Below are 24,786 nucleotides of genomic sequence, written 5' to 3' on the forward strand. Positions count from 1 at the left end.
CGGGCAGGTACAGTGGTAATAATGGGAGATTTTAACTATCCAGATATAGATTGGGGTCCGGGGTTGGCTAAAACTACAAAGGGGCGACAATTCCTAAATTTATTGCAGGATAATTTTATGGGCCAGTTTGTGGAGGACCCAACAAGAAGTGATGCCTTGTTGGATCTGATCATTTCCAACAACGCCGAGCTGGTTGGTAATGTAACTGTGCGGGAAAACCTTGGTAATAGCGACCACAATATAGTTACTTTTGACTTAAAATGTAGAAAACAAAGACAGGCGGGGAAGGCAAAAACATATAACTTTAAAAAGGCAAATTTCCCTGGGCTGAGGGCTGCACTACAGGACATAGACTGGGGGGAGGTGTTCTCAAATACTGATACAGAAGGTAAATGGGACATCTTTAAATCAACTCTAAATAACTATACAGCTAAATATATACCAAAGGGGAACAAATATAAACGATTGAAACTAAATCCTACATGGCTGACACATGATGTTAAAAGAGCAATAAACAGCAAAAAAATAGCCTTCAAAAAATACAAATCTGATGGGTCAGCGATAACATTTAAACAGTACAAGGAGCTTAATAAAATCTGTAAAAATGTAATAAAAACAGCAAAAATTCAAAATGAGAGACAGGTGGCCAAAGAAAGCAAAACTAATCCTAAATATTTTTTTAGATATATAAATGCAAAAAAACCAAGGACAGAGCATGTAGGACCCCTTAATAATGATAATGGGGAGGTTGTCACAGGCGATCAAGAGAAGGCGGAGCTACTGAATGGGTTCTTTAGTTCTGTATACACTATGGAAGAAGGAGCTGACATTGGCCAGGTCAGTGCTGGTAACACATCATGTAATGTACTGAACTGGCTTAATGTAGAGATGGTACAAGGTAAGTTAAGTGATATAAATGTAAGCAAATCCCCAGGACCGGATGGACTACACCCAAGAGTTCTTAGAGAGGTAAGTTCAGTAATATCTGTACCCCTGTTCATGATATTTAGAGATTCTCTGGTGTCTGGTATTGTGCCAAGGGACTGGCGCAAGGCGAATGTGGTGCCAATCTTCAAAAAGGGCTCTAGGTCTTCCCCAGGAAACTATAGACCGGTAAGTTTAACGTGCATTGTGGGTAAATTGTTTGAAGGACTTATAAGGGATTACATACAGGAATACATAGGGGATAATTGTATTATAAGTGATAGCCAGCATGGGTTTACTAAGGATAGAAGTTGTCAAACCAATCTAATTTGCTTTTATGAAGAGGTGAGTAGAAGCCTTGACAGAGGAATGTCTGTGGATATAGTGTTTCTGGATTTTGCTAAAGCATTTGATACTGTCCCTCATAGACGTCTGACAGGTAAGTTAAGGTCTTTGGGTTTGGAAATTTTAGTTTGTAACTGGATTGAACACTGGCTCATGGATCGTACCCAGAGAGTGGTGGTCAATGATTCGTACTCTGATTGGTCCCCGGTTATTAGTGGTGTACCCCAAGGTTCAGTACTGGGACCGCTGTTGTTTAATTTATTTATCAATGATATAGAGGATGGTATTAACAGCTCTGTTTCTATCTTTGCAGATGACACCAAGCTTTGTAACACGGTACAGTCTATAGAGGATGTGCATAAGTTACAAGATGACTTGGATAGACTAAGTGTCTGGGCATCCACTTGGCAAATGAGGTTCAATGTGGATAAATGTAAAGTTATGCATCTGGGTACTAATAACCTGCATGCATCGTATGTCTTAGGGGGGATTAAACTGGCAGAGTCACTGGTAGAGAAGGATCTGGGTGAACTTGTAGATCACAGACTACAGAATAGCATGCAATGTCAGGCTGCTGCTTCCAAAGCCGGCAGGATATTGTCATGTATCAAAAGAGGCATGGACTCAAGGGACAGGGACATAATACTCCCCCTTTATAAAGCATTGGTACGGCCACACCTGGAATATGCTGTTCAGTTTTGGTCACCTGTCCATAAAAGGGACACTGCGGAGTTGGAAAGGGTGCAGAGACGCGCGACTAAACTAATATGGGGCTTGGAACATCTTAGCTATGAGGAGCGATTAAAGGAGTTACAATTGTTTAGTCTTGAGAAGAGACGTTTACGGGGGGATATGATAAACGTATATAAGTATATTAATGGCCCATACAAAAAATATGGAGAAAAACTGTTCCAGGTTAAACCCCCCCAAAGGACGAGGGGGCACTCCCTCCGTCTGGAGAAAAAAAAGTTTAGTCTCAAGGGGCGACACGCCTTCTTTACCGTGAGGACTGTGAATTTATGGAACGGTCTACCTCAGGAACTGGTCACAGCAGGAACAATTAACAGCTTTAAAACAGGATTAGATACATTCCTGGAACAAAATAAGATTAATGCTTATGAAGAAATATAAAATCTCATCCCTTCCCCAATATCGCGCCACACCCCTACCCCTTAATTCCCTGGTTGAACTTGATGGACATATGTCTTTTTTCGACCGTACTAACTATGTAACTATGTAACTATGTAACTATATTGAGCCCCCTATTCATGTATCACCTGGTTGGCTATTATATTGAGCCCCCTATTCATGTATCACCTGGTTGGCTATTATATTGAGCCCCCTATTCATGTATCACCTGGTTGGCTATTATATTGAGCCCCCTGTTCATGTATCACCTGGTTGGCTATTATATTGAGCCCCCTGTTCATGTATCCCCTGGTTGGCTATTATATTGAGCCCCCTATTCATGTATCCCCTGGTTGGCTATTATATTGAGCCCCCTATTCATGTATCACCTGGTTGGCTATTATATTGAGCCCCCTATTCATGTATCCCCTGGTTGGCTATTATATTGAGCCCCCTATTCATGTATCCCCTGGTTGGCTATTATATTGAGCCCCCTATTCATGTATCACCTGGTTGGCTATTATATTGAGCCCCCTGTTCATGTATCACCTGGTTGGCTATTATATTGAGCCCCCTATTCATGTATCACCTGGTTGGCTATTATATTGAGCCCCCTATTCATGTATCACCTGCTTGGCTATTATATTGAGCCCCCTATTCATGTATCACCTGGTTGGCTATTATATTGAGCCCCCTATTCATGTATCCCCTGGTTGGCTATTATATTGAGCCCCCTATTCATGTATCACCTGGTTGGCTATTATATTGAGCCCCCTGTTCATGTATCACCTGGTTGGCTATTATATTGAGCCCCCTATTCATGTATCCCCTGGTTGGCTATTATATTGAGCCCCCTATTCATGTATCACCTGGTTGGCTATTATATTGAGCCCCCTGTTCATGTATCACCTGGTTGGCTATTATATTGAGCCCCCTATTCATGTATCACCTGGTTGGCTATTATATTGAGCCCCCTATTCATGTATCACCTGGTTGGCTATTATATTGAGCCCCCTGTTCATGTATCACCTGGTTGGCTATTATATTGAGCCCCTTATTCATGTATCCCCTGGTTGGCTATTATATTGAGCCCCCTATTCATGTATCCCCTGGTTGGCTATTATATTGAGCCCCCTGTTCATGTATCACCTGGTTGGCTATTATATTGAGCCCCCTATTCATGTATCACCTGGTTGGCTATTATATTGAGCCCCCTATTCATGTATCACCTGGTTGGCTATTATATTGAGCCCCCTATTCATGTATCACTTGGTTGGCTATTATATTGAGCCCCCTGTTCATGTATCACCAGGTTGGCTATTATATTGAGCCCCCTATTCATGTATCACCTGGTTGGCTATTATATTGAGCCCCCTATTCACGTATCACCTGCTTGGCTATTATATTGAGCCCCCTATTCATGTATCACCTGCTTGGCTATTATATTGAGCCCCCTGTTCATGTATCCCCTGGTTGGCTATTATATTGAGCCCCCTATTCATGTATCCCCTGGTTGGCTATTATATTGAGCCCCCTATTCATGTATCACCTGGTTGGCTATTATATTGAGCCCCCTATTCATGTATCCCCTGCTTGGCTATTATATTGAGCCCCCTATTCATGTATCACCTGGTTGGCTATTATATTGAGCCCCCTATTCATGTATCACCTGGTTGGCTATTATATTGAGCCCCCTATTCATGTATCCCCTGGTTGGCTATTATATTGAGCCCCCTATTCATGTATCACCTGGTTGGCTATTACATTGAGCCCCCTATTCATGTATCACCTGGTTGGCTATTATATTGCCAACCCCCCCCCCCCCCCCATTCATGTATCACCTGGTTGGCTATTATATTGAGCCCCCTATTCATGTATCACCTGTTGGCTATTATATTGAGCCCCCTGTTCATGTATCACCTGGTTGGCTATTATATTGAGCCCCCTATTCATGTATCCCCTGGTTGGCTATTATATTGAGCCCCCTATTCATGTATCCCCTGGTTGGCTATGATATTGAGCCCCCTATTCATGTATCACTTGGTTGGCTATTATATTGAGCCCCCTGTTCATGTATCACCTGGTTGGCTATTATATTGAGCCCCCTAATCATGTATCACCTGGTTGGCTATTATATTGAGCCCCCTGTTCATGTATCACCTGGTTGGCTATTATATTGAGCCCCCTATTCACGTATCACCTGCTTGGCTATTATATTGAGCCCCCTATTCATGTATCACCTGCTTGGCTATTATATTGAGCCCCCTGTTCATGTATCACCTGGTTGGCTATTATATTGAGCCCCCTATTCATGTATCACCTGGTTGGCTATTATATTGAGCCCCTTATTCATGTATCACCTGGTTGGCTATTATATTGAGCCCCCTATTCATGTATCACCTGGTTGGCTATTACATTGAGCCCCCTATTCATGTATCCCCTGGTTGGCTATTATATTGAGCCCCCTATTCATATATCCCCTGGTTGGCTATTATATTGAGCCCCCTATTCATGTATCCCCTGGTTGGCTATTATATTGAGCCCCCTATTCATGTATCACCTGGTTGGCTATTATATTGAGCCCCCTATTCATGTATCACCTGGTTGGCTATTATATTGCCACCCCCCCCCCCCTCACTACAGGTGTAACTGTATTCCATTTAATTTAATTTGGATAATGTGGATGGAATTATGCCATTTAGATTGGCGAATAAATTAATAAAATAAAATAATTAAATATCTCCATATTGAGATTATAGTTTTAGGATATTGTGAGACTACATTCTACCTGTAGAAGAATCAGGACTCCTAATCTATCAAAGCATTAAATAATTGCTCAGACATATTGATAGAATTCCTACTCGCCAAGCTAAGTGTTAGAAGTATATTTCCCACACAGGAAACTTGTTTCAAGTTCTTCCTCCTAAAATAAAGTTTAGCAAAGGTCATATATCTCTGCTATCAGTCTTAACCCCTTAAGGACGCAGGATTTTTCTGTTTTTGCATTTTCATTTTTTTCCTCATCACCTTCTAAAAATCATTAGGTGATCGGTACAGAACAGAATAGGAGTCTCAGCTTAAAGGAGTACTCCAGGATCTGACTGCCCAGACTGCTGGGACCCCTGTGATCTCCCGTACAGGGCCCTGGCAGTCCGCAGAAAGGGGGCATGTTGACCACCGCACAAAGCTGCAACCAACACGCCCCCTCAATGGCAGAGCCGAAGATTGCCGAAAGCAGCACTCCGGCTCTCCCATAACGTTGAATTGAGGGTGTCAGCTGCCGATTCATGTGGTGGTCGACACCCGTATGGGATATAGCGGGTGGTCCCAGCGGTTGGAACCCTTGCGATCTGACACTTAGGATAGGGCAGTGGTCTTCAACCTGCGGACCTCCAGATGTTGCAAAACTACAACTCCCAGCATGCCCGGACAGCCTTTGGCTGTCCGGGCATGCTGGGATTTGTAGTTTTGCAACATCTGGAGGTCCGCAGGTTGGAGACCATTGGGATAGGGGGATCAGTTTTCCGATCCTGGAGTACTCCTTTAATTTTAGCCCTAGTGGCCAGAATGGAAATTGCTAAATTTCAGGATTATTATTAAATATACACAGCAAAATGGAATGAAAAAAAAAATCACCCGAAATAAATTCTTAAAAAATATTTTTAACATCTTTAAACCGGATTTAAACAATAGGTCATCATTTTCTGAGGACACATTCCCTTTAAAAGGTTGCTCCCATGTTACAGCTCAGCTATGCCATCGCTTAGTGACTGGTGGGGGTTTGATCTTTAGGAACAAAATGAATCATTTATCCTGAGAATGAATGCGCAGCAACATTGTGGCTCCTGGTCGCCCACTGTACAAGGACCTGCAACACTGCCATTAATGGGGCCACATGCAATAGCAGTACCTCCTATTATGTATGCTGAACGCTATAGTCAGTGTATTGGATATAACTTAGTGGGAGCCCAATTATAAGGCCCTGAAGGACAGAGACCTCTCCTCCCCGCTCCCCATCATCTCCAGGTACAACACACAGGGCTGCTGCTGTTTTTGTCATCTAATTTGACGTGGACTTCCTTCCCACCAATCACAGCGCGCTCTGATACAGAAGCAGCCAATGGCGGAGCTCGCTGCTCGGAGTGATCCCGCCCACGTGTCAGCTCCGGGTAGGGTGAACTCTGTAGCAATGGCTGCGCTGTGTCAACATCTAGAGTGTGTGTGACCGGGAGCCCTCCTCCGTGTCAGGGCCCGCAAGGTAAGCTGTGGGGCACGGGCACCCTCCTCTTATACATAAGGCGTAACCCCACCTTGTGAGCTCCTTGGAATAGAAAGGGTTAATAAGGATGAGCACTGTGTCCCCCCCCCCCCATATGGCCAATGTTTACGCAGGGTTTATAGCGCCCCTTCTGGGTAAACTGTGTAATGCCCTCCTCCCCACAACTTTTTGAGGGCCTAGTGTTATATGGTGGGAGGTGAGACATTATATACATCAGTGTTTCCCAACCAGGGTGCCTCCAGCTGTTGCAAAACTATAACCCCCAGCATTCCCTTTAGCTGTCTGGGCATTCTGGGAGTTGTAGTTTTGCGACAGCTGGAGGCACCCTGTTTGGGAAACTCTGATGTACACACTGTAGGGCAGTGTTTTCCAAACAGTGTGACTCCAGCAGTTGCAAAACTACAATTTCCAGCATGTTTGGACAGCCCTTGGCCATCTGGGCATGCTGGGAGTTGTAGCTTTGTAACAGCTGGAGGCACCCTGGTTAGGAAACACTGATGTGCACACTGTAGGGCAGGGTTTTCCCTAAAAGTGTGTCTCCAGCTGTTGCAAAACTACAACTCTCAACACTCTCGAAACACTGGTGAACACACTGTAGGGCAGTATAAGGCTGCATGCACATCCACATTTTTGCTATACAGTTCCCGTATACGGTTTCAAGTTAAAAACCATATGGAACTGTATAGAAAACCGTATACATTGACTTAACATTGTAAACCGTATGTCAAACGCATCATCCGGTTTAGGCTGCATTCACATCTCGTTTTTGCAATACGGGTCCCGTATCCCGTTTCTGTACAAAAAAACGTATGTCTCCAAACCGGACTGAAACGTATGCAACTGTATATGCCTCCTCACGTTTTAAAACCGTGTACGGTTTGAAAACGAATGTCCGTTTGCATACGTTTTAATACGTTTTCATTGAAAAAAAACGGATACCGTTTTGTTTTTGTCAACATTTTAAATAAAGTTCTTCTTTTTTTATTGAATTTCCCCAAAAAGCTACAAAAGAAAAAAAAAGAAAAACAGTATTGTGCAAACGGGATGTTACCGTACGCACATACGGTTCAATACGGTTCCCATAGAACTCCATTTTAAAATAACCGTATACAGGTTGGATACGTTTTTTCAACCAGACTTCAAACCGTAGTAGACTACGGTTTTGTGTGCGGAAAAAAACCCGCATACAACCGTAAATGAAGCAAAACGTACGAAACCGGATGCTACGGTTGTCAATGTAATGTCTATGCATATGGTTTGGAATACGGTTCAATACGTTTTTTTTGCTGAAACCGGATACGGCAACCGTATTGCAAAAAAGAGATGTGAATGCAGCCTTAGTCCGTTTTGCATCTCACACGGTATTGTCCGTTTTTTTTCCCGTACCCAAAACTATAGTCTACCACGTTTTTTTGGTCCGGGTGAAAAACTGTATTAAACCGTATATGTTTTTTTTACACATGGGAGTCAATGGGAACCGTACAGAACTGTATGTGCATACGGTTCCATCAGGTTTTCACCATACGGTTTTTGACTTTGCACTGTTTTTTTTCTTGGAATTTCTATCAAACAAGTGAAACTTTATTCAAAATGGAGTGAAAAGTTAAAAACGTACACGTTTTTTCTTAAAAAACGGATGCAACCGGACATCATTTTTCAAACTGTATATGGGTTAAATTTGTACACACTTTTTGATACAGTTTAGTCAGTTTTTGGGGAATCAGTTTTTCATCAAAAACCTGATACAGGAACTGTATTGCAAAAACGTGGTGTGAATGCATCCTTTTTCAAACTGTGTGTCTCCAGCTGTTGCAAAACTACAACTCTCAGCATGCCTAGACAGCATTTGGCTGTCCGGGCATGCTAAGAGTTGTAGTTTTGCAACAGCTGGAGACACAACACTGCTGTAAGGGAAAGCTCATCTATTATAAGAGCCTTCTGGGTTTGTTGAAAGGAGCAGGTGGTGGTCTTATAGAATGGGGGGAGATAGGCTTTGGGAGTTTTGCCTCATTTTGCACCAATCTTCTGAACCTCGGCTGTACGCCAAATTTATTATGTGGTTTTCAGCACTTTTTGAGACAGTTTTGAAAGTGTCTTGGAGGGGGCATGACTTAGATCAGTCTTAATGGGGTAATCCCAAGATGAAAAGTTCCCCCTATCCAAAGGATAAGTGGCTTATGTGTTGGGGTACAACAGCCGGGAACTCCACTGCTTAGAGGTCCACTGTCCCCCAAGTGTCTAGGGCAGTGGTCTTCAACCTGCGGACCTCCAGATGATGCAAAACTACAACTCCCAGCATGCCCGGACAGCGGACCTCCAGATGTTGCAAAACTACAACTCCCAGCATGCCTGGACAGCCGTTGGCTCCCCGGAGTACCCCTTTAGCCTAAGTTGGGACCACCAGATGCCACAAGCTGGATCTTTTCCATCAAACCTCCCATCCAAAGGCTGTCCGGGCATGCTGGGAGTTGTAGTTTTGCAACATCTGGAGGTCCGCAGGTTGAAGACCACTGGTCTAGGGGATTCCGAATTCAGCACCTGGCAATGTTCAGAAGCCCCATAGAGAATGAATGGAGAGGTGGTCGAGCCTGCACACTACTGATCCGTTCACTCAGGTGACAATTGAGCTATATTATCATCATCAGTGGGGTCCCAGCGGTCAGACCCCCACTGATCAGCTAGTTAGACATTAGTTACAGTACATCCCAGAGTAGTCTGGTAGCTGTAGTCATGTGACTTCCTAAGGCGCTGTTCACATCAGCAATGGAGGCTTCATCACAGCTTCCATCGTATTTCATGGAGTGAAAAGATCAGCATGCAGCGCTATTCTTCCCATCAAAACGATGGACGCCATGGCAAACCCAGACGATCCATTATAAAGCCTTGTTCCCATTTATTTGACATGGTTGTCATCTAGTGTGCAGGCACCGGATCAAAAATTCTGCATGCACCCTGGTGTGGCAAATAAACCGGATGGTCCATAGGTCCGGCACCATACCCAATATCAGCCTATGGGGCTATGGATGGGAGGTTTGATGGAAAAGATCCAGCTTGTGGTATCTGGCGGTCCCAATTTAGGCTTAAGGGGTACTCCGGGGAACTGAACTTATCAGACACTTATACTCTGTTCACAGGATAGGGGATACCTGTCTGATTGTTGGGGGGGGGGGGGGCATCCCCTGTGATCTCCCATACAGGGCCTGTAGGTGCGCTTCAGCCCCCGCCTTCCTGGACATGGGCAAGTGATGTGGGCTGCGATGTCCTGCCCTACCCAATGATTGGCTAAACTGGTCGTCACTTGCCCACATGCAGGAAGGTGAGGGCCGGATCACGTTGAGGACAGGTCAGTTGGATGGGCCTTGTAAGGGGCCCCAGTAGTCGAACCACAGGGACCCCCCCCCCCACCGCGTTCAGACACTTATGCTCTATATCAGTGGTCTTCAACCTGCGGACCTCCAGATGTTGCAAAACTACAACTCCCAGCATGCCCGGACAGCCAACAGCTGGAGGTCCGCTGCCTGGGCATGGTGGGAGTTGTAGTTTTGCAACATCCTGAGGTCCGCGGTCTGGGCATGCTGGGAGATGTAGTTTTGCAACATCTGTAGGTCCGCTGTCCGGGCATGCTGGGAGTTGTAGTTTTACAACATCTGGAGGTCCGCGGTCTGGGCATGCTGGAAGTTGTAGTTTTACAACATCTGTAGGTCCGCTGTCCGGGCATGCTGGGAGTTGTAGGTTGAAGACCACTGCTCTTTCTGGTACTCTGACCAGAAAAGACAATGCAGGTGTGAACAGAGCCTTACTGATAGAAGCCAATGTAAGATTTTGACTTTGATGTCTGAGTCGTGTATAGTAATGTTGTGTTCTTCTATTTATACTGTACTGCAGGCTTTACAGGCTTTTATATTGTTATCTTGCTGCATTTACACATTACGGGGCTTGTTCCTTTGCGGTCTTATAGCATTAACATTCATATTACATACTACTGTCCGAATTTGGAAATAACCATGCTGGAGGATGAAGAACAGGCAGATATATCCAACATGGCCACCATCTTCTCAGATATCTGTTTGTGGATGCTGAAAGCTGCATTCGCTTAGTATTGGCATAGAAGAGTGTAGTATATGAAGCTGAGTTCACACTAGCATAATACTGCTGCAAGTCTTGACTATGATGAGCCAAACTGACAGCTGTCATGTCACATCATCAGACACACATCCGGGCTGTCATACAGGCACAAAAATGCTTCCGTATTATACTAGTGTGAACCCAGCCATAAACTGCAGCCATTCAGATGAACGCCTTTCTGGATCATGCATGAATAGCCCAAGTCTTCTCTGGGATTTTCATATTTATTATAGGTTCTGTCAGGGCTCAAGTCCTGCAGGAACTCATGGGAACGGAGTTCCTGCACTTTTTCCACAGCAGGAACGCAGTTCCCATTAGCAGGAGTCCTGCAGGACCAGTACTTAAAGGGGTACTCCACCCCTAGACATCATATCCTTAGACATCGATAGGGGATGAGATGTCTGATCTCGGCTATGGCACCCCACACATCTGGTGCATGGAGTGAACTTCGCTCCATGCCGAATGACTGGCAAAAGGGGCCAGAGGCTCGTGACATCATGGCCATGCCCCCTCAATGCAAGTCTATGGGAGGGGGCATGACGGCCGTCGTTACCCCCTCCCATAGAGTTGCAATGAGGGGCTGTGGCCGTGACGTCACGAGCCTCCGGCGCTGCACCCAACGCTCTAAACGAATGCCGGGTGCAGCAGGGAGATTGCGGGGGTCCCCTGCGATCAGACATCTTATCCCCTATCCTTTGGATAGGGGATAAGATGTCTAGGGGCGGAGTACCCCTTTAAGTGGAAACCTTGGGTGAGTTCCCACACTTTTTTTCCTAGGACTTGACCCCTGGGTTCTGTTTTCAGGAACTGTTCTAATAAAGCATAAAAATTCAAAGAAACATACAATAGGAACCGATTGAAGGTATCCCATTAAGACCTCTGTCCACACTGGTGACATGAATAGGTCTGTGTTGTAGTTTACTGCAGGGCCCGGGGCCTGGGGCGTCACGCTGCATCATAAAGGTAGGGTCACACATGACTTATTTTGACTTCACAGGGTAGAAAAATAATAAAAATATGTAGCAAAATATGGCACGTGTGAGCCAACCCTTAGGGTGTGTTCACACCTGTGTATTTTCTTCTTCAGATTTTCTGTGGCAGATTTTGCTACCCATTTAAGTAAATGGGCAGCAAAATTTGCTTTAGCAAATCTGCAGCAAAAATACGGACGTGTGACTGTAACATTCAAGTGGAAAAGACCTGCGCCAGTTGAGGGTAGTGGGCATTGGCTGGTCACTTCCTGTGCAGCAGCTAGCCGTAGAATTATATGCTGCCCTTTTTAATGAATAGACATTCATGTAAGGCCGTGTTCACACTTTAGAATACATCTAGAGGCTAGAGGGAGATCTATCAAAACCTGTGCAGAGGAAAAGTTGCCCATAGCAACCAATCAGATCACTTCTTTCATTTTTAAAAAGACCTCTGCAAAATGAAAGAAGCGATCTGATTGGTTGCTATGGGCAAGTAGGCAACTTTTCCTCTGCACAGGTTTTGAAAATTTTTCCCCTTAAGTGTCCAACTTGATGCCCTCCAGCTGTTGCAAAACAGGAAACAGCTGAAGGGCTGCAGGTTGAGCACCTAGGCTTTAGAGCTGTGTTTTCCAAACAGTGTGCCTCCAGCTGTTCCAAAACTACAATTTCCAGCATGTCGGCTGTCCGGGCATGCTGGGAGTTGTCATTATGCAACAGCTGGAGGCACACTGGTCTAGAGCATTTCCAAACATATGGTAGGTTACCACAGTTTACTACTGTATGGTTTTCAATGCCGAAACTGCACCAGTCTCTTTTCTGCACAGTTATGCTCTGGAGTTTCCCTTTAAAGGGGTACTCCGGTGAAAACCTTTTTTTTTTTAAATCAACTGGTGGCAGAAAGTTAAACATATTTGTAAATTACTTCTATTAAAAAATCTTAATCCTTCCAGTACTTATTAGCTGCTGAATGCTACAGAGGAAATTCCTTTCTTTTTAGAACACTGATGACATCACGAGCACAGTGCTCTCTGCTGATATCTCTGTCCATTTAAGCAACCGTGCATAGCAGATGTATGCCTAGGGCAGCATGGTGGCTCAGTGGTTAGCACTGTTGCCTTGCAGTGCTGGGGACTTGGGTTCAAATCCCACTAAGGACAACAATAAATAAAGTGCTATTATTATTATAATAACGTCAGCAGAGAGAACTGTGCTCGTGATGTCATCAGAGAGCATTCCAAAAAGAAAAGAATTTCCTCTGTAGTATTCAGCAGCTAATAAGTACAGGAAGGATTAAGATTTTTTAATATAAGTAATTTACAAATATGTTTAACTTTCTGCCACCAGTTGATTTAAAAGAAAAAAGGTTTTCACCGGAGTACCCCTTTAAGTCACTTTGTAATTAAAAGCAGAACAAGGAAGCTTTAAGGGTATTTACATATGTATTGTATTATTAGGCTGCTTTCACACTATAAAATTCATCCGTTTTAATAACGGATGTTAAACGTCCGTTACAAACTCCCATTCAAGTCTATGGGATTTTTTGATTATCCGTTATGATCCGTTATAGTCCTTCATGAATAACGGCCGTTAGTTGTGACGGAAGAATTAACGGAACAGGCACTCATTTTTTTTCCGTCACAAGAAACGGATAAATTAACAGACGTTATTTTTAACATTGAAGTCTATGGCCGACAGGACGTTAGTAAATACACCCGTTAATGCCTGTTGTTAATGGACGTTATTTTTACTGAGCATACCCAGAAGAGGTGACATCAGCAGACTCCTGCAGTGCTGAAGGACTACTACTACTGTCATCATGGAACAGACTCGTTTCCATGATGGGAGTAGTAATTCCCTGGCTGCGAGAGTGCAGACAGCTGGGGAGGCTACATTAGTGTTTGTACTACTACCCCCATCATGGAAGCGATCTGAAGTTATTAAGCAGAGGAGCGGGCAGCTGATAATAATTGAAAGGATTAAGATTTTTTTAATAGAAGTGATTTACAAATCTGTAAAATTTTCTGGAACCAGTTGATATAAAAAAAAAAAAAAAATAAATAAAATAAAAGTTTTTTTTCCTGGAATACCCCTTTAATTGGCTACTTCAGCCAGTGCAAATGAAAGCTCATTTCTAAGATATATCATAAAATACTAATTGGTTGGAATCTGACCATTGAGTCGATTTCCCCCATTCACTAGATTGAGGGGGTTGTGGCACTCTTTTGGGCACCCTGGCGTTTACTCTTCCCTGTTCTCTGCTCAGTGCCATGGATGTCCAAATACTGTCCATATATACTGCCCCATATACATGGTTGGAGTTAAAACGTAGTTCTGTATACAGTGCTTGGACATAAATGGCATCTTTATACTTATGATTGGTGGGGGTCTCATTGGTCAGACCCCACAAAGGACAACATGATTACATATAAAATTAACATGTATACCAGAGACCACCTGGATGTTTAATCTGCAATAAGATGCGTTACATCAGGCATATATTCTACCTTATTTATAATTTATGGTGAGTCCTTGTGGTAAACTGAAAGAGCAATTTCCCTGCACAGTCTGATGCAGAACTCATTCTGTGCTGAATTGCATCATGGGATCGTGAACCATTCAGGGGGATTCTTCATTTTTGTTTTTTTGCATCCTCGCAGATACCGTCCGGGCGGCTCTGTCAGGTGTGACTAGGAGCTCACTACCTGCCTTGCCATAGGCCTTTCTACATCCGAGGTACTGAAGCTGTGGTACCTCTGCCACAGATGGGGGAGGGGAGTGGGTAGATGCCGTGTCTTTCGGGGATGCTCAGAAAGTTCTTATGCATTTCATATGTGCAGCACAGATTGCAGCCTGGGAGGGGGTCAGTGAGTAAGTGGACTTTGTGTCGAAGCACTGAGAAAACCTTTCAGAACCACGTTTTGCTGTGCATGCTTATGTCTTATTCATATGTAGTGACTGTGGGGCAGCTGAGAATGTTATAGTGGCACAACCAGTTCTACCATAGGAAACCAGTGAGTCACACGGTTTATGCACCTTTTATATACACGTACTGGATCAGCTGTAGATTTCAAGTAGCGGATCCGTGACTTCCAGATCCATCCACAACTGCGGATTTTCCATGGCTATGGCCCCGATTTTTCAAACTGTGTGAGAGAAAATATAGAGAGATTTTCCTACAGCGACCAATCACAGCTCAGCTAACGAGTTGAGGTAAAGTGAAACTTGAGCTGTGATTGGTCGCTGTGGGAAAATCTCTCTATTTTTTCTCTCACACAGTTTGATAAATCTGGGCCAATAACTTTATTGACACATTTATTGCCGCATTTGCTGATCTGCAGCTGCTGATTTTACAACTCTAAAATCTGCAGTGGATCCAGTGTGTATAAATGCGCCCTTATCCCATGTTTACACGTCAGAATTTCGGTGCCGGACTCCAATGTGATGGGATTCTGCTCCTCCTGTGCACACAGCGGAATTTTTGTGCCAGATGATTTTGGAGTGGCAATCAGTCCTTTTTCAGTTAGGCTGCACTCGCTCCCTGCCTGTCAATCAGACAGGCAGGGAGCAAGCGCATTGGCTCCCCGGCCACTGGCTGGGAGGCCACTCCTCCCGCACATCACCGCCGCCTCATCGCCGCCGCTGTCCCTGCACGCCCGCTGCCGGACTCTGCAGTAAGTGTATATGAGGGAACGGGGTATGCGGGAGGGGGGTTTGTGATGGAGGGAACGGGGTATGCGGGGGGGGGGGGGGGGGGTGTTGTGATGGAGGGAACGGGATATGCGGGGGGGGGGGGGGGGGGGGGTTGTGATGGAGGGAACAGGGTATGGCGCGGGGGGGGGGGGGGAGGGAGACGGAGAGGACGGGCTAGCGCCGCATGTAACTAACTAATAGTTTATCTACACAGGGTGCCTCCAGCTGTTTCAATACTACAACTCCCAGCATGCCCTGACAGCCAATAGATGTCAGGGCAAGCTGGGAGTTATAGTGGTGAAACAGCTGGAGGCACCCTTTGTAGATGAACTAAGGGCGGAAGTCCCCCCCCAGCAGGCATCAGTGACGTGGTGCCTGCTGGGGAAGTCTGCCTGGTAGTGAGCACATTGCCAGGCAGACAAAAGGCATTTTTAATATAGTAAAAAATAAAGATTAAAAGCAGGGAGTGGTTAGGGATAGATGGGTAATAGGCAGGGACAGAAAAAAAAAAATAGGATGGTGGGAGCTACCCTTTAATGCATAACTGTCTATGAGACGGTGCATTCCTGTGCGGTCCTAGTGACGGCAGATTATGCCGGCATTCGCACTCTTCGGAATGATTCTCCGTGCGGACACTCCAGCATGTGAACATAACCTTAGGACCATGGTCACAAAACAGAATTTCCAAGCAAAATCCGGAAATTCCATTGCAGGAGAGTCTTATTACAGTGACCCCTCGACCTACGATGGCCCCGACATACAATCATTTCAACAGTGGCCTATGTAGAGGACAGGAGCTTCTTCAGGGTCCTGTACAGTACACGCAGTGTCCTAAAAAAGTAACATGGAGTCGCCCTCACCTGGTGTCCAAAGGAGCAGGTAACCCTGGTACAGGTTAAGTGTACAGAACATGTAATACCTTCCTGTACTGTAGGGGTCGCTACTAGACATCAGTCAGTGCATACGCTTCAGTAATACAGTGAATGCCTATTCTGATTGGTCGTTTCTTCCAGCCATTGACACATTTAACAGATCTGGACTGTCTGTAGCATTGTATGTTGAGTCTGGTTTCAACTTCGTCCAGAAAAGACCATTGTATGTTGAAACTATTGTATGTTGAGGCCATTGTAAATTGAGGGATCACTGTATACCCTTAGGCCAGTGGTCTCCAACCTGCAGACCTCCAGATGTTGCAAAACTACAATGCCCAGCATGCCCGGACAGCCAACGGCTGTCCGGGCATGCTGGGAGTTGCAGTTTTGCAACATCTGGAGGTCCGCAGGTTGAAGACCACTGCCTTAGGATATATTCACACTGGCATAAAATGTGTAGAATGTCTGCCGGAAAATACCAGAGGACATTCATTCATCAAAACTTGTGCAGAGGATAAGTTGACTAGTTGACCATAGCAACCAATCACATCGCTTATTTAAAGGGGTATTCCAGGAAAAAAAAAACTTTTTTTTAAAATATATATATATATATATATATCAACTGGCTCCAGAAAGTTAAACAGATTTGTAAATTACTTCTATTAAAAAATCTTAATCCTTTTAGTACTTATGAGCTTCTGAAGCTAAGGTTGTTCTTTTCTGTCTAAGTGCTCTCTGATGACACATGTCTCGGGAACCGCCCAGTTTAGAAGCAAATCCCCCTAGCAAACCTCTTCTAAACTGGGCGTTTTCCCGAGACACGTGTCATCAGAGAGCACTTAGACAGAAAAGAGCAACCTTAACTTCAGAAGCTCATAAGTACTGAAAGGATTAAGATTTTTTTATAGAAGTTATTTACAAATCTGTTTAACTTTCTGGAGCAAGTTGATATATATATATATATATATATATATATATATATATATATATATATATATATATAAAAAAGTTTTTTCCTGGATAACCCCTTTAAGTTTTGAAAAGTCCTCTAAAAAATAAAGCAGCAATCTGAATGGTTGCTATGGGCAACTGGTCAACTTTTCCTCAGCTCCGGTCTATATAAATCTCCCCTATATGTGTATTTGATCATTATCATTTTCTGTATTCAAACACCTAGAAAAGTGTATCCCAAACAGTTTGTCTCCAGCTGTTGCAAAAACTACAACTCCCATCATGCCCGGTCAGCCTTGCAACAGCTGGAGATGCACTCTTTGGAAAACACTGACCTAGAACTATGTCAGCTTGTGGCACCTTCCAGTTTACACTCTGCTATGCCATCACTTTGCCTTACGTGTCTTGCCCTGATCTTGAGTTACAGCCCCTTCTACTTCTCAGACTTCTGGTTCCTGCTAGACTGAGTTAACTCTTTGTTTGCACACATAAGACTGAGCTGCTCTACAGCAAAGCGCGCTCGGCCAGGTCGTTTTTCCATATCGGATTACTCTACAGCACCTGGTGTATACATGTCACTTCCCAGAAGGCAGATCACCAGAGTGCGCCATGTAAAGACGCTGAACAAGAAGGGATATTGCGAGATGTGAGCTCAGCACCTTGTAAGAATAAGAATATCTTATTATATTTGTATAGAAAGTCCTTTGCATTGATTAGAAAGTTGATAGATGTGGCTATGCATAAGTAACATTTTCACCTGTTTAGTTATTTACCCTTTGCTTTTCACCAGGAGAATGCCAAGTACCATATTATGGGCATCTGACATCTGGGGCAAGGTATATACTCTATCTACTGATGGACAACAGTGGGATCTGTGTAAAGATGGACAGCTGGAGTTCAAACGCCTTTCTGCTGTGCAAACGTGCTGCTGGGGAGTAGCATCCAACCATCATATATACGTCTATGTGCATGCCAGCGACTTACCGATTCGATTTCAAGAAGAGACTTATGAGAATCAGGTAAAAAAATGACTGGTATTGGGCACTAAAAGCCCCAGCATGTTCTGTACAGCTAGAGATCAGTGTCACATTACTAGAAGGAATACTACCGTGCGGGACAACTTGTCCCTATCCTTTGGATAGGGGATAAGTGTCTGATAATTGGGGGTCCGACTGCTGGGACCCCCTGCAATCTTTTGCACTGGCACCCTAGCTCTTGGGAACTGGGTGTGTAGACCTCAGTACAAAGCGGCGGCTGACACACCCTCTCTATGTATCTGTATAAGATATAGGGGAAGACTTCTCAAAACCTGTCCAGAAGCAAAGTTGCTGAGGTGCCCATTGCAGAGGCCTCTTTCATTTGTGAAGAAGCCTCTGAGAAATGAAAGAAGCGATCTGCAACTTTTCCTCTAGACTGGTTTTGATAAATCTCACCCATAGTGTTCAAGTATCTCTGAAGGAGATCTCTGCAGGAGATCGGGAAGAGAGGGGGGGTCCCAGCGGTCGGAACGCCCCCCCCCCCCCCGGGATCAGACACTTATCTGATAAATCTGAATAGGGGATAAATTTAAATTTTCCTGCACGATAGTACTCCTTTAGAGAGGATCTGTCATTGTCTCCTGACCGGTCTGTTTTAGTAGCTTCTTCCCAAAGAAGTAGTAGTATTAGTAGGCTGGGCGGTATGACCAAATATGTGTATCACTGTATTTTTTTTTTACTTACGGCGGTTCCACGGTACATAACGGTATTTTCACCCCCCCCCCAAATCATGTGACCCGCCAGCGCTGTTCTGCCCCCCCCCCGCCCCAATCATGTGACAGGCTGAGCGCACTGTCATGTAAGAAGCCGGTCAGAGCTCCTTACATGACAGTAGGCTCAGCCTATCACTGACCGGGGCGGGACATGGCTCCTGCCAGTGATAGGCTGACGGCTGTCCGACATTCCGTCCCCAGCGTAAGGCCGACGTAGGTGAGTTACAGTTTATTTTCTTTATCTTTTGTAGCCCGGCATAGGGATACAGCGTACAGCAGTAGTCTCAAACCTCCGGACCTCCAGCTGTTGCAAAACTACAACTCCTGGAAGTTGTAGTTTTGCAACATCTGGAGGTCTGCAGGTTGGAGACCACTGGCGTACAGTATATAGTTCAATCGTCGGCGGCCCCCAACAAAGAGGAGGAGGACAGTGCTTGCAGGTGACATATGTGTGTAGTGTCCCGCTGGGCTGATCATTAATTGGGGGGGGGCAGAACAGGGCATAGGATTAGTTCCCCGATGTGGGGACAGCGCTGCGCTGGGCTGATACATTCCCGAGGGGGAGGGGCCCAACCGGTATTGCGGTATGGGATAAAATTCATATCATGCAGCCCAAACAATTCGGTATTCGGTATGAACCGGTATACCGCCCAGCACTAAGTATTAGTATAGTTTAGTATTCCCAAATAAAGGAACCGGTCAGCAGATTTTTCCCTATATAATTGTCAACTACAGGTTATATAGGGTGGAATTATCTTGCCCATGTCCTCAGGGTCCGCATCAGTGACAAAAATAAGTTTCAGGGTTGTCCCGTGACGTATGCTAATAAGCTGTAAGTAGTCCCCTGGGCGGTGCGGCATCCTCAGGTAGTCATTGTGCTCTGAGCTGTTATCATGGCTACTGATTGACAGGCCGGGCTCCTCTGACTTCACCACTCTGCTCCCTCTGGGCTCCCAGAAGCACCTTTATTCACAGGGATAGTGCTGCTTCTGGTCCTGCACGAGATTCCGGAGCAGAGTGATGAAGTCAAAATCTGCAAATATGTTGAAATTATTGTTGCAGACTTCCTGTTGATCCTTAGCAGAATACGCAAATGTGAATTTGGTGCAGATTCCCACTGTGGATTCCTGCTGAAATTTTACGCAGAAATTCTGCAACACACGGCCCAACCCTACTAGTGTTTGCTTTCAGAAGCAATGCATCCGTTTTTATTAATAAACTATGCATTATAAATGTCTTATTGCTCACTGTGGCACTTTTGGGCAAAACATACATTAGACACATTTTAAATCTATGTTTAAACCTTACTTTGTTTACAACCTCGGAAGTGTAAATGGTCTTCCCTTACATGATGGCATTACACCCTGCAGATGCATCCTACTCTCTTGTAAAGGATTCATTCATGCCTCTTTGTTCTGTTCACAGCGTTGGAATCCGGTGGATGGATTTTGTGAGAGGCTCCTGCCCAGTGACCGCTGGCAATGGAGCGATGTCACTGGTCTAAAACACCAAACGCTAGACAGCTTTATTCTGCCCTCCGCACACTGGGAGTGGGAGTCAGATTGTATGTGGATGAGAATATAGGAGGAGAAACCCACAGAAAAAGGAGTAAGTATCGAAACCTGGATAGGATCGTAGTGTGGGAAATGTACCCTTAAAGGGGTACTCCCATGGAAAACTTTATTTTTTATTTTTTTTTAAATCAACTGGTGCCAGAAAGTTAAACAGATTGTAAATCACTTCTATTAAAAGATCTTAATCCTTCCAATACTTTTTAGGGGCTGTATACTAAAGAGAAATCCAAAAAAGAAATGTATTTCCTCTGATGTCATGACCACAGTGCTCTCTGCTGACCTCTGCTGTCCATTTTAGGAACTGTCCAGAGCAGAAGAAAATCCCCATAGTAAACATATGCTGCTCCGGACAGTTCCTAAAATGGACAGCAGAGGTCAGCAGAGAGGACTGTGGTCATGACATCAGAGGAAATGCATTTCTTTTTTGGATTTCTCTATGTCATGACCACAGTGCTCTCCGGTGACATCTCTGTCCATTTTAGGAACTGTCCGGAGCAGCATATGTTTGCTATGGGGATTTTCTCCTGCTCTGGACAGTTCCTAAAATGGACAGCAGAGGTCAGCAGAGAGCACTGTGGTCATGACATCAGAGGAAATGCATTTCTTTTTTGGATTTCTCTTTAGTATACAGCCCCTAAAAAGTACTGGAAGGATTAAGATTTTTTTTAATAGAAGTGATTTACAAATCTGTTTAACTTTCTGGCACCAGTTGATTTAAAAAAAAAAAGTTTTCCATGGGAGTACCCCTTTAAATGACTGTAACAAAGCATGTCATATACAGAACAAACAAGATGCAATGCTGTTATCTCAGTTGGCTGAAATGTAAAACTGTTAGTTACTTTTATAAAACTCTTTTGCAGTGATCTTCAACCTGTGGACCTCCAGATGTTGCAAAACTACAACTACCAGCATGCTCGGACAGCCGTTGCCTGTCCGCACATGCTGGGAGTTGTGGTTTTGCAACATCTGGAGGTTCGCAGGTTGAAGACCACTGCTCTAATGTCTTATAGTGTAGACAATTTATTATCAGGTCTGCTGGACTGTAGCGAGATCCTCTTAAAGGGGTACTCTGGTGAAAAACTTTTTTTTTTTTTTTTTTAAATCAACTGGTGCCAGAAAGTTAAACATATTTGTAAATTACTTCTATAAAAAAATCTTAATCCTTCCTGTACTTATTAGCTGCTGAATACTACAGTGAAAATTCTTTTCCGTTTGAAACACAGAGCTGTCTGCTGAATCACGAGCACAGTGCTCTCTGCTGACATCTCTGTCCATTTTTAGGAACTGTCCAGGGTAAAAGGAAATCCCCATAGCAAACATATGCTGTTCTGGATAGTTCGTACAATGGACAGAGATGTCAGCAGAGAGCACTGTGCTCATGATGTCAGCAGACAGTTCTGTGTTTCAAAAAGAAAAGAATTTCCGCTGTAGTATTCAGCAGCTAATAGGTACAGGAAGGATCAAGATTTTTTAATAGAAGTAATTTACAAATCTGTTTAACTTTCTGGCACCAGTTGATTAAAAAAAAACAAAAAAAAAAGATTTTCACAGGAGTACCCCTTTAAGTCTTCTATAGAGGACCTCTTGTAAGGTCTTCCAGATCACATGAACCTTTTGTAAGGGATACTAGTCTACAAAGATCTTTTTTAATGTCTGATAGTTTATAGAGAACTTCTTTTTTGGTCTGCTAGGCTGTCAAGAACCTTTTGTTAAGTATTTTAGTCTATAGAAAACCTACTGTAAAAGTCTAAAGTGAACTTGTTAGGTGAACAGAACCTATGGAAAGGTTTGCTAGTTAGAGATAGAGAATCTCCTGTAAAGTTTCCTAGAGTATTGAGAACCTCTTGTAGATTTTTCTAGTCTATAGGGAAAGTCTTGAATGGTCTACTAGTCTATAGAGAACCTTTGTAGGACCTGCTAATCTATAGAGAAGAAGAAAAGTCTTCTATCCACACAGCATATAATGTCTTTCAGCCTGTGGAGGACCATACAGAACTTTTTCCAGTCCTTGCGGATCACCTTTTATACCCTTCCTAATGTTAAATTATGGATGATTTTCTTACCATATCAAATTACCAGTCATGTTTCCTTATCGACTTTTTATTTTTAGGGCTGGACATATTCTTTAGATTTCCCTGCAACATACACGAAGGATAAGAAGTGGAATTCTTGTGTGCGACGCAGGAGATGGATCCGATACAGAAGATACAAATCTAGAAATACCTGGGCAAAGGTACATTTTGTTTTGCATGAGATGTTTAAAGGGGTATTCTGCTGGAAACATCTTCTACCCATCAAAGGATAGGGAATATGATGTTAGATAGTGGGGGTCCTGCCGCTGGGGACCCCCACGATCTCCGCTGCGGCACCCCTGTCATTCGTTGCACGGAGCGAACTCTGCTCCATGCCCGATGACTGCCGATACAAACCACCAAGCCCCCTCCATTTACGTTTATTGGAGGAGGCGTGACGGCTATGTACTAGACGTCACACCCCCTCCCATAGACATGAATGGAGGGGGCGTGGTGTGACGTCACCAACGCGGAAGCTGCAAGCTTCCGTGTTCCGGGTGCCACTGCTGCTGGCCCAGAGATCGCGGGGGTCCCCAGCGGCGGGACCCCCGCAATCTAACATCTTATCCCCAATCCTTTGGATAGGGGATAAGATGTTTCCAACGGACTATCCCTTTAACCCCTTAAGGACATCGGACGTGTCCCTGCAACTATTGCCTGTGTGTCTCTAGGACAGTGTTTCCCAACCAGGGTGCCTCCAGATGTTGCAAAACTACAACTCCCAGCATGCCTGGCTGTCCAGGCATGCTGGGCGTTGTAGTTTTGCAACATCTGGAGGCACCCTAGTTGGGAAACACTGCTCTAGGAGACCAAATACAGGACGTATGGGTGGGACAAGCAGGGCTCTGTACACTGAGGACAAGCAGGGCTCTGTGCACTGAGGACAAGCAGGGCTCTGTGCACTGAGGACAAGCAGGGCTCTGTGCACTGAGGACAAGCAGGGCTCTGTGCACTGAGGACAAGCAGGGCTCTGTGCACTGAGGACAAGCAGGGCTCTGTGCACTGAGGACAAGCAGGGCTCTGTGCACTGAGGAAAAGCAGGGCTCTGTGCACTGAGGACAAGCAGGGCTCTGTGCACTGAGGACAAGCAGGGCTCTGTGCACTGAGGACAAGCAGGGCTCTGTGCACTGAGGACAAGCAGGGCTCTGTGCACTGAGGACAAGCAGGGCTCTGTGCACTGAGGACAAGCAGGGCTCTGTGCACTGAGGACAAGCAGGGCTCTGTACACTGAGGACAAGCAGGGCTCTGTACACTGAGGACAAGCAGGGATCTGTACAATGAGGACAAGCAGGGCTCTGACCACTGAGGACAAGCAGGGATCTGTACAATGAGGACAAGCAGGGCTCTGACCACTGAGGACAAGCAGGGCTCTGTGCACTGAGGACAAGCAGGGCTCTGTGCACTGAGGACAAGCAGGGCTCTGTGCACTGAGGACAAGCAGGGCTCTGTGCACTGAGGACAAGCAGGGCTCTGTGCACTGAGGACAAGCAGGGCTCTGTGCACTGAGGACAAGCAGGGCTCTGTACACTGAGGACAAGCAGGGCTCTGTACACTGAGGACAAGCAGGGATCTGTACAATGAGGACAAGCAGGGCTCTGACCACTGAGGACAAGCAGGGATCTGTACAATGAGGACAAGCAGGGCTCTGACCACTGAGGACAAGCAGGGCTCTGAACACTGAGGACAAGCAGGGCTCTGAACACTGAGGACAAGCAGGGCTCTGTACACTGAGGACAAGCGGGGCTCTGTACACTGAGGTCAAGCGGGGCTCTGTACACTGAGGTCAAGCGGGGCTCTGTGCACTGAGGACAAGCGGGGCTCTGTGCACTGAGGACAAGCGGGGCTCTGTGCACTGAGGACAAGCAGGGCTCTGTGCACTGAGGACAAGCAGGGCTCTGTACACTGAGGACAAGCAGGGCTCTGTGCAGTCAGGACAAGCAGGGCTCTGTACACTGAGGACAAGCGGGACTCTGTACACTGAGAACAAGCGGGGCTCTGTACACTGAGGACAAGCGGGGCTCTGTACACTGAGGACAAGCAGGGCTCTGTGCAGTCAGGACAAGCAGGGCTCTGTACACTGAGGACAAGCAGGGCTCTGTACACTG

The 24,786-nt window shown here is 45.1% G+C and overlaps 1 protein-coding gene across 1 annotated transcript in view; it reads left to right on the top strand.

Moving 5' to 3' along the window:
- Positions 1 to 6,505: 6,505 nt before the first annotated feature.
- Positions 6,506 to 24,786, top strand: part of TECPR1 (tectonin beta-propeller repeat containing 1) — a 118,792-nt gene continuing 100,511 nt past the window's right edge. Inside the window, 6 exon segments of the mRNA XM_056536469.1 lie at positions 6,506 to 6,655; positions 18,079 to 18,304; positions 20,461 to 20,596; positions 20,599 to 20,627; positions 20,629 to 20,643; positions 22,720 to 22,842. Coding sequence (XP_056392444.1) covers positions 18,080 to 18,304; positions 20,461 to 20,596; positions 20,599 to 20,627; positions 20,629 to 20,643; positions 22,720 to 22,842 — 528 coding nt within the window. The 5' untranslated portion in view covers positions 6,506 to 6,655; position 18,079.

Source organism: Hyla sarda, chromosome 8, assembly GCF_029499605.1.
Source record: "Hyla sarda isolate aHylSar1 chromosome 8, aHylSar1.hap1, whole genome shotgun sequence".
Lineage (NCBI taxonomy): Eukaryota > Metazoa > Chordata > Amphibia > Anura > Hylidae > Hyla > Hyla sarda.